This window comes from Phaeoacremonium minimum, assembly GCF_000392275.1.
Source record: "Phaeoacremonium minimum UCRPA7 unplaced genomic scaffold PA7_03_scaffold_39, whole genome shotgun sequence".
NCBI classification, from domain to species: Eukaryota; Fungi; Ascomycota; class Sordariomycetes; order Togniniales; family Togniniaceae; genus Phaeoacremonium; species Phaeoacremonium minimum.
The window spans coordinates 442,729-455,431 of record NW_006920946.1 but is presented as its reverse complement, the minus strand read 5'-3'; the positions used below and the strand labels follow the sequence as shown (position 1 = coordinate 455,431).

The window sequence follows — 12,703 nt, the reverse complement described above, 5'->3', positions numbered from 1 at the left end:
ACCTCGCCGTTTCCGATTTGGATTTTCATCAACTCCTCATCATCAACTCTCAGAAACTCAAGCAAGACCACAGTTACAGCACCGTCTAGCAACGACTCTTGACATTTCAAAGTTGAGATACCCTAAACTCTGAAGAAATCGAATAGCAGATATTCGCACATCTCACATACACAATGCCTCACTCCACGGCTTCACAGGTCAAGGTTGAGCCTCTTTCCCTACCGGAGGGCTCCCAGATCAAGTTCGGCGCTGCCGTTTCAAATGTTGATATTGAGAATATCACTGGTAAGAATTATAAAACTGCCTTTCTATTTTAAGTGACTTTGTATTGTAAAACAAGGGAGACTACCCGTGAAATCGGTAACCTCCTCGGTAAGCAACCTCTCTTCACCTTTTAACTCGAACAGCTTCGACTAACATGGCTCTCAGATGCCGACTTTGATGTGATCCGTGATGCTCTCTTCCACAATCAGGTTCTTGTCTTCAAGAACCAGGGACATGTCTCGCCCAAGGCGCAGTTCGAGCTCACTCAGCGCTTCGATCCCAAGGCCGACTCCTATGGCCATGGAAAGACTCTCGATGCCAAGCGTAGCATCTTGCACCCTGACCTGAAGACCATTCCTCACCAGCCTCAGGTCCAGGTCATTGGCAATGGTTTTGTGCCGGAGTATGAGGGACTGAAGAACATCCAACTCAGACATCCTCACCACCGCACATTCCACGCCACCACCATTCCTGACGAGGACGACCTGGACTTCACCCGCTACTACCGGTGGCACATCGACGCCGCTCTATACGGCCTCGCCCCGCCAGTCGTAACCACTCTCCTCGCCGTCAAGGTCCCCGGCGGCAGGCGCCAGATCTGCCGCTACGACGACGGCACCGGCGACGAGAAGGACGTCCCGCTCGGCACGACCGCCTTCGCGAGCGGCTATGAGATGTTTGAGCGCCTGTCGCCCGAGGACCAGGATTTCGCGCGCACCTCCAAGGTCGAGTACGCGCCGCACCCGTACATCTGGATGAGCGGCGCCAAGTCGCGGTCCGATGGGCTGGGCCTCGTCTCCGAGGGCAAGGAGCTCCCCTTCGACCAGCTGCCAGAGATCGACGAGGCCAAGATCCAGGTCCTGCCGCTGTGCTGGCGCAACCCCGTCACCGGCAAGCTGGCCCTGCAGGTGCATCCCTCTGCTGTGCGCAAGCTGCACCTCAAGGACGGCACTGTCATTGAGGACCTGGCTGAGGTCCGGGAGATCATTCACCGCCTCCAGCGCCCCGGTATTGCTCCTGGTTTGGTGTATGCGCATGACTGGCAGGAGGGCGACTTTGTCCTCTTCCACAACCGCGGTCTGCTGCACTCTGTTGTCGGTGCCTTTGCCGAGGACGAGGTCAGGCTATTCCGCCAGTGCAATGTTGCTGCTAGCCACCTCCCCGAGGGCCCTGCTGAGGTGGCACAGGAGGCCTAGATTGATATTATAGTTGCACTGTAGGATATGGCGGACGATCGAATACAATTGGGCTTATAGAAAGCGAGATGTTTGGTATTTCATAGAGTCTATTTCGGAAGAATCAATACAAATGAATTTGCTCATGTTTCGGCTTGTAAATCTCGTTTTTCCATTGATAAAGAAATAGTCAAAAGGCGTCCTGTCTTCGTTTCCCCTTGATCAAACCAACATCAAATCCACTAGAGCAAAGTCAGCTACCTAGATATCATCAACTCTAACAAGACAACGCCAATGGAAGATAGAAACTAATCCGGCTGTAACGTCTGGCTGGCGAATAACACTATTCCCGCCTACTGTAGCGGTGGACATTGGTCCACGGTATCATATCGACTCCAACTTCTAATTATAATTGATTGGTCTCGAGGAGTAGAGAATTGTCGCGTGTACCCTCAAATGAGGGGAATAGGGGTAAATGTAAGGGTAGGCGGAGTAGCCCAAATCGAAATCGACATCTTCTAAGGTGTATGTGGCGCTCCTCTTCTCTTTGCGCGACGCTTTGCTCTCTCTTCCGCTTCCTTCGCGCGCCTGATGTTGATATCATCGTTCTTGTTCTTGCGTGCTTTGGCAACAGCCTCTGCTGCCTGGCATTCATCTAGGGGTTGATTAAGATTGGCATTATCCCATCTGGATACATTACTGGTGTACTTACTTTTGGTAACATTGTTCATCACCAGAACTCTATCACCGAATCGTACTCTGTGCGACTGCTCCTTGTCAGATCATTATAACCTAGAAGAGCATGCTATGATATAAGAGTCCTTACTATGTGCATACGAGTCGCATCAAGTTCAGCTTGGCGGACATACTCGATTTCTTTAGTATTGAGGTTGCTTGCATCTCCTGCGCAATCGATATTGTGTTCTCCAAAATCATGCTGGAAAGTGGTACAAGCAGGCTTGAGAGGTAGACTATCTTCAAGGTCTTCCTGAAAAGTATTCACTACCAGGGGTCAGAGTAAGTAAGATTTCGGATGGCTGAGTAGGTAGGAACGGACGAACCTTTTGTTGGCGATGGAACACTGCTCGCGCAAACCCAAGCATTGACAGCTAGCTCGCTGTTCCTCATTCTGTGCGATCTATCTCGAACTGAATAGCTCAAAAGGCCCGATGTCTTTAGTACTATATTGCGCCGCCCTGGTCAATGACTGTCGATGGGGGAAATGGATTTCAAATTGAGGGCAAGGCTACGCAGAGGACTGTGAGAAGAGCGCGGTAGTTCTGGCCCCTCACTCGCATACTCATATCATGCCGCAGCAAACCATATACCAGCAACATTATCGGCTCATTGTTTCTCCTTTCTTGAACAGCGCCTTCTGGTGTTACAAGGGCTGAAGTCACTCAGCCTACCTCAAACCTCAACTGGCATCTAGGGTTTCTACACTTCGCCTGAGTTTGTGGAAGCGAATCATATAATGTGAACCTCCGCCTCTCTAAATCAGGTACAAGAGTCTGGAAGCTGAACTTCTCAAAACTCAAAATCGCCCCTTTGCAATATGCAACGAGACAGCCCTTTTGCGTTGCCTTCGCTGAGTAGCGATGGCTTGGACCGAAGCCATTCACATATTTCAGACGATTCAGGTTATCACAAACTGTCCATGCTTATGGGTAAAGCCCCAGAAATCGCCATGTTTCGAAGTTTTAAGGAATTGAATGTGATCACACTACTCCGGTTGCAGGCAGACTCCAGGATATGGAAGGGCAGCTTCGTGACATACGAGAGGAAGATCAGAAGTCTGGCGATGCTAGCCGCGAGAACTATGTCAAGGATTTCGGACTTATGAGAGACTGTGTGGATGAAGGCGACCATGAACAATACGACCTTCTCCTTGATATAGGGAGAAAACTGAAGGAGTATAGTTAGCACACAATCGTCTCAGTGTCGCCTTTACGGTACGAACTAATATGCGCAAACAGATGACGCTCTCTCCCAAGCACGAGAACTCTGCAGTTACTCGGCTCCTTCTAGGAGAAATATAACCTTCTTGAGACGCTGGCTTGTTCACCCGTCCATGGGTAATAGTTATCTAACAGCCCGGGAGAGAACCATCTGGGAGCCAGAGAATGAGCCAGACTTGATCACCGTTCAGCATGATGACCGTCATGATGATATCTTCTTTTCTTTTCTTAGCGGGCCTCTGATAGAGCTTTACCATAGTCTCTGGGGCGAAAGAAAGAAGGTATGTAAGAGCACCTTTTAGAAGCAAGTCTCTAGTTGACAAATGATGGATAGGATCTAGAGTTTGCACAATTTGGGCCTGGCATACAGCGATATGACGACCGGCGTCTCGTGACAGTGGGCCATGTGGTCAGCGTTACGGTTTCCTCACTATTGCCAACGATTGCTATTCTCATTCTCTACATTGTAAAACCGATATACGCTAGAATGGGACTCGTGATCGCTTTCACTGCGCTCTTCTCCATGGCCCTTGCTACACTAACAGCGGCAAAGAGAGTAGAGATATTCTCTGCTACTGCAGCGTATGCCCCTGAATGAGGTTCTGCTGAATTAGAAGTCGATACTAATTGTCTCGAACTAGGTTTGCCGCCGTGGAGGTCGTTTTTGTAGGTAGTGTGAGCAATAATGGATGCGGTGCTTCGGGAGCTGGCACCCAGCAGTGACTGCTGGCGTCTAGATGATGCCTCAGAGAGAATATGGCCTTTCTAGCTGGATTGTCGATTATTTCTTCACTCTCTTTCTCAGCTCATCGCAAGTAATTGTAAAGTTGGAGATAGCCAGGTGTAGGTCCTTCATGAACTGATATGCTTTAGTGACTGATCAGCGCTAAGAGGTCTCACATAGTGGGGCATCCCGGCTCATGACCCACCCCAACCCTTCTTAGTCCTCGCCCGAACTAACGTGCTAGGGTACGTTTGTACAGCATCATTGCATCATCCTCCAAACACTGAGCATTCACAGCTGACGCCTCTTCGAGTAGGCTGGAGCTTTTCTCGATTAAGAGCTGGCCTTCCGGGCCCAGGCTAGACTTTTGCGCGACATCTACCCACGATATCAGTGGGCATGGAGAACGGAAACCCTGATTCTGTGGGCGAGGGCACCATCAACGGGGGCGTGGGGAGCGAGCCTCCGTCGCCGGACCAGAAGGATACGCCGCCCATCTTCCCGTTCCTAAACAACAGCACCGACACTCCGCCCGTCACTGCAGGCCAAGCTGCCCAGGCTCGCGCAGCCGACGACGACACCGATGATGACGAGCCGGCCGTCGCGAAGCCATTCGTTCGAACCACAAGCCCCGACTCTGCACGCTCGACGCCGAACAGCACCTTCGAAGAGGATGACATTGCCACAGAAACCGAGGTCGTGGAAGATGGGAAGAGGCGGCGACGTCTCGTGCACAAGATGCACAAGTACAGTCTATACGAGACGGCAAGCAGATACTACATCGTGGGCGCCGATGTCACAGAAAAACGCTATCGTATCCTCAAGATAGATCGGACGGCCGACGGCGACGACTTGAGCATTACGGATGATAAGATCATGTACAGCCAGAAGGAGATGAACCAGCTCCTAGACACTATTGACGACGGCAACAAGGGTACAGGAGGTATCAAGCTGAAATGCACAACCTGGGGCCTATTGGGCTTCATCAAGTTCACGGGACCATACTACATGATCTTGATCACGAAGAAGAGCACAGTAGCCATGATCGGCGGGCACTACATATATCAAGTTGACGGCACTGAACTTATACCCCTGACGCCGGCGAAGTACAGGACAGATCAGAGGAATACGGAGGAATCACGATTTCTGTCCATCCTGTCCAACCTGGATCTGACGAGATCCTTCTATTACAGCTATTCCTACGATATCACACGGACGCTACAACACAACATCACCAAGGAGCGTGCTTCCATGCTGAAGGGGCTACCCTGCTCATGCGACGATGATCAGAACTCCATGTTTGTCTGGAATCACTATCTGCTCCAACCGGCAACGCAAGCCTTGAAGGATCCGTTTGACTGGTGTCGTCCCATTATTCACGGATACATAGACCAAGCATCGATCTCCATTTATGGCCGTACCGCTTTCATCACCATCATAGCCCGCAGGAGTAGATACTTCGCAGGAGCACGCTTCCTCAAGCGTGGTGCCAATGATCTTGGTTACGTGGCAAATGATGTCGAGACAGAGCAAATCGTCTCTGAAGCAAACACGACCTCGTTTCATGCTCCTGGAGGCCGGCTGTTTTCAAGTCCTAATTACACCTCATACGTGCAGCACCGGGGAAGTATCCCGCTATACTGGACGCAAGACAATACGGGAGTTACTCCGAAACCACCCATCGAGCTCAACCTAGTGGATCCCTTCTACAGCGCAGCGGCACTGCACTTCGACAATCTCTTTGAGCGATACGGTTCGCCTATATACGTCCTCAATTTGGTGAAAGCTCGGGAGCGCACACCCCGCGAATCCAAGCTACTAGAGGAGTACTCCAAAGCAATCAAGTACTTGAACCAGTTCCTACCCAAAGAGCACCAAATCTACCACCGAGCGTGGGATATGTCACGCGCAGCCAAGGATCGCAACCAGGATGTCATAGGTACTCTGGAGAATATTGCCGAGGATGTGGTAATGACGACAGGCTTCTTCCACAACGGTGATGGCAGGACGAGCCCTACTGAAGTGCAGAATGGTGTGGCCAGGACAAACTGTATTGATTGTCTGGATCGTACCAACGCCGCACAATTCGTCATCGGCAAACGCGCTTTGGGTTATCAACTTCATGCTCTTGGAATACTGGGTGACACGGTCGTCAACTACGACACGGACGCAGTGAATTTGTTCACTCACATGTATCATGATCATGGAGACACCATTGCCGTGCAGTACGGCGGATCGCAACTCGTCAACACCATGGAGACGTATCGGAAGATCAACCAGTGGACTAGTCATTCGCGAGACATGCTGGAAAGCTTCAAGCGATACTACAACAATTCATTTATGGATGCGCAGAGACAAGAGGCGTACAATCTGTTTTTAGGCAACTACATCTTCGCCCAAGGACAGCCAATGCTGTGGGATTTGGCAACGGATTATTATCTGCATCACGCAAACCCTCGCACGTGGTCTGAGGTTCGGAAGCGTAGCTACATCAATTGGTACACTCCTCAAAATCTTGAGAAGCGATCGCTTCCACCTTTCCGTCCACCAAAAGGCCCAGCGAAGGAGAAGCCAGTCTCATTCTTTGATGACTATTGGCTAGAGTACTACCGCCCTGCTACTCTGTCCTCATTCCTAAAAATGTTCCCGTACAAGATGAATTCCACTATCAAGTACATCCCTTTCAAGTCCACCCAGGAGGGCCGGTATGATTTGAGTCCCTTCCGTGTTCGCAACGAACTGGAAGGCGATGCCCAGGATAAGAAGAAGACTAAGAAGGAGGTGACGATACTTGACCCTCAGGAGCTCGCGAAAGCGGGAGGTGATGATGATGATTCCACCATGTCACCAAAAGTCCCGGGCCTCAGCAAGGACAAGGAGACAAATGGTACTGGCAATACCCATACTAGGGGCATTTCTCTCCAGCGGTGGCTGCAGCCATCAGTCCAGGATAAGAACAGTAATGGTCCCCAAAGCATCATGAAAGAGACGGGATTGCAAATCAATGGATGGGGTGAGCACCCTAAGAGCAAGCCTTCTGCCATCGAGAAATCTCGGCAAGCGCAGTGGACTTTCACGCAGGTCGTTCATGAGTCTCTCAATCCATCCGTTAACACCCAAGAGGCCGAGGATTACACGCGCTATGTCAGCCATCCTCAGAATTTGCCTCTGGTCGTCTCCGCCGAGGCGCCCGCGGATCTTGAGGTCGACGCCGAGTATGAGGAGTATCTCAACGGTAACTGGCGGTCCGATAATCTTACTCCCATAGGAGGGGAGGAAGACTACGCCATCTACTCTGAGCTGTTGAAGGTGGGCGAGAATCCTCTGACAGTGACGGAAGGCGACGCGTTGAAGAAGCGCTACAAGGCATATGGCAAGTGGCTGCGCGGGAAATCTCTCTTCAAGCAGCAGCCTATCGACTAGTAATCGACAAGGCGAGATCATCACGAGCCGATTCACACCTTCGTCCGTAGTGCCACGCTCTTATTTGGTCAAGAAACCCTTGAAAAGACCTTCGAGAAGAGGTTCTTTTGCAATCAGAGGCGCAATCTTCTCGGCTGGGTCGACTTTGGCAGACTTTAGAGCCTCCGAAAGCATGCTTGCAGTCTTGATAAGTGCGTCGTCTATCTCGCCAGGGGTTTTTGCCGCCTTGTCGTCGTGGACATTCAGCCAGCATACGACGAGGATCTTGATGATCTCATCCTGTGTGGGTGATTGCGCGATGCGTGGCCAGCATATGGCGATGGTAGATTGGAGAGATTCGATAGCCGCCAGCAGTAGAGGCGGATAGGAGAGGGCGAACGGGTCGGTCATGATTGTGGAGTAAATGGGCATGAGGTCCTGTAGAATGAAATTAGCAATGATACCCCTAGCATGAATGAAAGAAATGCGATGTTGTCAATGAAGAAAGGCGTACCTTCATGTGCTTCACTGCCACCAAGCCCATCGCTGTGACGACTTTGCCGGCTTTTTGCACCAGGATCTCGACGATGCGGACCTGCTCCTTCGAGTGGAAGTATCCCGCGAAGATGCCGTCTCGCATGACCTTGTCTAAAAGTTTGAGTTTGTCCTCCTTCCCGAGTTTCCAAGCTAGTGTGAGTAATGATTCGTATGCAGGCTCGAGGAGCTGAACCGACTCTTTCTCGGGTGTAAGGCTAGGAAGGAAGAGCAGGGTTGGCAAGACCGCCTGCTCGAAGACACTGTGAAGCCCCGTGTTCTTCAGGGTGTCATTTGGGAGCTTCTTCAAGAACTCTCCTAGAATGGTCAGCCCCCTCACCCGGATGGGAGTGGCCGTCTCCTCTAGCATTGTAACCAATACTGGGACGAAAAGCGGCCATTGCTTGCTGACGATCTTTTTCTGTAGACTGTTAATGTCACTGGAGCAGCAATAGAAGACCCCTACTCACAAAAGCGACTGATACTGCCCACTGGAAAGCTGGGATGGCTCGCAAATCGGAGAATTTCCATGGCTTTGCCTGTGGTGTCTCCTGCTCTAGCCCGCGGTGAACACCGGCCTCCTCGGGAAACTCGGCTTTTCGTCCTGAAGCCGTCACGGATGCGGGCTTGGACTTGGAGAATAGTGGTCGAAGATAGCCCTTCAAGATGGTGTCTACCACAAAGATCTCGAAGTCGAGGTCCGGGCGACAGAACTGGAGCTCGATTATATCGTCTGCCATGGTTGCTATCCCTTCGTTGGAGCCGAATGGGTCACCAGCGTGTGTAAATGCCACGACCGTGAGCAAGGCCTCGTCACTGAGCTTGGCGTCGCCGTGCTTAGTGAGGGCATGGAGAACACTAAGACCGTAAGGAGCCAAAAGTCGGCTATTTGCGTCTATTGATTCTGGATCTGGGCTCCCCTGGTCATCCAGCTCACTCGCTCCTGCAACGGGTGCTATAGATGTCGCTGCGAAGTCAGAGATAGTCTCGATGGCAGCATCATCATCCTCCTCGCTGCGGACTCTGCTCTCATGGTGAAGACATGCCGCAAGAGCTGCGATATATTTGCGCTTGCCCTACATACCTCCACTCAGGTCATCTATAAAGATGGTTTATAGGGTCTTGCAGACATACCGGTGCGTCGGGCTTGACCAAATGTTCGACGAGCTCCCTGCACGAAAATTCATCTGGCACATCTATTGCCTGTCAACTTGCTGGTCATGTATTGAGATAGCCGGACATTCTAAGAACATACATGGATCCGCAGCAGGCCAGAACCGTTCAAGTGGCACGGGCTTCGAACTAAGCCGGTCGACTGCCGTAAGTAAATCGTCAAATGCAGCCATCGCAGGTTCAGCCGGCAATACGCTCGATGTTCGTGAATTTCTCTCCTCAAAGATGTACTAGTGGAGAAGGATAGAAGGCTGATTCCAGGTGCTCAAGACGCTAAGAACTCAGCTCGTTGGACTCCATCTCACCTACCGTTTGCGGGGACCCACCCCCCATTTTCAGCAGGGCAGTGGACTAGAGAGTGCTCACCTGCTTTGAGATTTGTCTGATTGCCATTCTTTTGGATTTATTAAAGGCAGCAACTTAAGCTCATTTACGGCGCAATTAAAATAAAATAGAATAGGCAGAGATTTATGTCATATTGGGTATCTATCCATCCCTATTTGGAAACATGAAGGCAAGTGCCTCTTCTAAGCGTGAGCAACTGGAGGAACATATGAGTGCATCAGATAGGGATGCCGAGCTCAGCACTACGTCCCCTGACTTCCTCAATAGCCCCGGCCGTATCTGTCTTCCCAGGATTCCGAAGTTGCCACGCCATGCAGACATCCATCGCGGCTGTCATCCACTTCCCCGGCTTGATCCCCAGGGCTTGGGAGAGCTGTCTCCCGTCGATCAACCGCTTGATTGACGGCGCATCCATAACATCTAGTTCCTGTAGATGGTCCAATAACTCCTGCCACTCACTCAGCAGCTCCTCAAGACCAGCAAATGGTTTCCGCTTCGTCTCCTCGCCGTTTGAAGATGTGGTTGGCGTGGCTACAGGTCTCGTCAAAACATCGAACAGTAGAGCAGCCAACACCTGCAAGCGCCAGTGGCCGCCTCGAGCATCCCATTCGCGGATGGCCATACCATATCTGTCCCGCTCATTCATTTTTGCATTCTTCTCGTTCACGAGACTCTTAAGCTCGAGAATCTTCTCTCTGTTCCGGCATGCAGCGGTGATAATATCGGACAGCTTGTTTGGTGCTTTAATGCCTTCTCGCGCAGCAGTCGTAGCATAGGGAGTGGGGAGTTTGCCAGATTTTGGAGCTGGCGGATCTGGAATTTGCACCCAGGGGATGATGGCGGCAAGGTTCCACGCGAAGTGTCTGGCTTCTTCTGACGTGACCAAGAGCTCATAGATAGAGCGAGGGCTCTTGTGTGTCTCGAGGTCATCGAGGCAGTTGTACGCTCGGCTCCAGCTAGTGATGTCTGGCTGAGGCATCTCAGTGTCTGCAGAATCAGTGAAGATCGTGTGATAGAGCCCCAGGCGGTCTATCAGGCGAAGAGCGTCGCATGGATGTTGCCCTGTAGGCTCATTAGGACATGTGCATTCAGCTAGTAACAACCAACCATAGATTGCTTACCCGTGAGCATCTTCTCGACCTCAACGCCAACTCTCTCTCGGCTGATCTTGAGGCGAAGGGCCTCCAGAACACGCGGATCACCCATAACCCGTTCAGCTTCCGGGTCGATACTGAAGGTGAGGCGGCTGGCAAAGCGGATGAGCCTCAGGACTCGGAGGGGATCGTCCATGAAAGTCTGAAAGGGCTCCATAGGCGTCCTGATCAGCTTAGCATCCATGTCGGGGAGCCCTCCTGTAAGGTCCTCAACCTCCCCGGTGTTGAGGTTGTAGAACAGAGCGTTCACAGTAGCATCTCTGCGTAGCGCATCCTCCTCGGCAGTGCCAAATTCCATCTGCGGATTGCGACTGTCCTCCGCGTATGTCTCCTTGCGTAGATTGACAAAATCCACATCGAATCCCAGGATACGCGTCGTGACAGTCTCCAGATGCTTTGACTTCTCTGGATTTTGCGCGATCTTGTGAAGATTTCCGATGTCAGTCGGCCCAATGCTGTGCTTCTCTACATTCTCTGGCTTGTCGCAGAACTCACGCAGCTTGCTTGCGAAAGCGAAGCCGGTCATCGAGTTGATCGCGGTGTCAATGTCATGACTCTGAATACCGAGAAGCTTGTCGCGCACCCAGCCGCCAGCCCATCTCAGTACCACAGGCTCATTGGGAGCCTTACCCCCGGCCTTGTCGATGTAGGCTGCGACATCTAGAAGCAGGCCCTTAAGCTGCTTTTCGCGCAGATTGAGCTGAACCGTCGCCATGATTTGTATACTGTGTGGATCTGTAATGCTCTCAAATTTCCTCTTCATCTGTGGATGAAGGAACGTCCTGGCCAGGAATGGTCTATGAAAGAACCGTAGCATCTGTCATCTGCGAGGCAGGTTGCGGCTACTGAGATGCGTCATCCGGGCAGGTGAGAGTCATCCCTAGTCATTAAGTCTAGATCGAGATTCTGTTCTAGAAGAGAAGGTTTCAAACAATGAGAATAATTCTCTTAGGCAAACCCAGTAAGATTACGTGTGAGGTGAAGCTTGGCGTGTGGATTCAGTTTGGATGCTGTTGTTCGGTGATTTTCATCCATTTGATAGGTTTTTTAAGCCAGACGGTGCTACCTACCTAGGTAGTGGTGGTGATTTGTGATGGGCCAATCAACAGTTCTGGTCCCTCCACCCAGCCCGTCAGCGCTCCAGCCGGCTTCCCCATAGTGCCCTGAAACACCACGAAGCAAGATGTGAAAACCCTTGTTCGCCCTCAATCTTTCTGAATACGTTCAAAAGTGGAATATGGCACTCTTCTCATATGAAATATTCCATATAATCTCCCTGGAAACAATAAATAGACGTTCATTAAAGTTATGTTGATTTCCTCATGCTATAGTTTACAAACACTGAGCCAAAGGCCAACAACCATAAGCCGCTAAGGCGTCTTCTCCTCCCCAAGTATACGCCACTCCTTCCGCAGCTACGATCAATTTAATTGAGGAACTCTGATTCGGTTTTTTAGAGAAAAAGCATCGATCTCTTCTGAGGATCTTGACCCAAGTGGTCTAGGTTGATGTTGCCAGTGTGGCCCAAGCGAAGAATCGGTCCATATTGGTTTTCTGCCATGCCTTGTTGCCCTCATCCGTTCTCGCATAGAGTCTGATCGAGATGAAATCAAAAGTACCAGTAACTCACGTTGTCCCCTGAAGTTTGCGAGGTCGATTGGCGAGAGGCCGAGTCTGTTTCGCGCAGTCACATCAGCACCTGCTTCTACTAGTTCTCGGCAAACAGCCAGGTCGATTACTTCACGTCGACAGGCAACTAGAAGAGGTGTGTTAAGATGCACCGTCCTCAGGTTTACCTCTTGTGCGTATTTCCGTAAAAGCTGTCGAATAATTGGAGCAGAGGAACAAAGCGCCGCTTGATGAAGTGGTGTCCAGCCCTTGGTCTCATCACCTCCTAGAACAGTATCATTCTGCGGGATATAGCGCAAAATAAAATCGCAAATGGTAGAATCGCAGGATGTGATGGCATTTTCC

The 12,703-nt window shown here is 51.0% G+C and overlaps 3 protein-coding genes across 3 annotated transcripts; 2 read left to right on the top strand and 1 right to left on the bottom strand.

The window, feature by feature from the left end:
* Window positions 1–173: 173 nt before the first annotated feature.
* Window positions 174–1,460, top strand: UCRPA7_562 (putative alpha-ketoglutarate dependent xanthine dioxygenase protein; the record flags this gene model as incomplete). The annotated part of the gene is made up of 2 exons (XM_007913156.1): window positions 174–285; window positions 430–1,460. 2 exons carry the CDS (start codon window positions 174–176, stop codon window positions 1,458–1,460), a joined length of 1,143 nt encoding a protein of 380 aa, XP_007911347.1.
* A 3,060-nt stretch (window positions 1,461–4,520) lies between these two features.
* UCRPA7_561 (putative polyphosphoinositide phosphatase protein) lies at window positions 4,521–7,544 on the top strand (the record flags this gene model as incomplete). The annotated part of the gene is made up of 1 exon (XM_007913155.1): window positions 4,521–7,544. One exon carries the CDS (start codon window positions 4,521–4,523, stop codon window positions 7,542–7,544), a length of 3,024 nt encoding a protein of 1,007 aa, XP_007911346.1.
* Window positions 7,545–7,604: 60 nt separating this feature from the next.
* On the bottom strand, window positions 7,605–11,444 carry UCRPA7_560 (putative poly polymerase protein; the record flags this gene model as incomplete). Its single annotated transcript, XM_007913154.1, has 6 exons — window positions 7,605–7,961; window positions 8,038–8,478; window positions 8,528–9,133; window positions 9,192–9,260; window positions 9,895–10,637; window positions 10,697–11,444. The coding sequence occupies 6 exons, from the start codon at window positions 11,442–11,444 to the stop codon at window positions 7,605–7,607; spliced, it is 2,964 nt and encodes a 987-aa protein (XP_007911345.1).
* Between the last annotated feature and the right edge of the window lie 1,259 nt (window positions 11,445–12,703).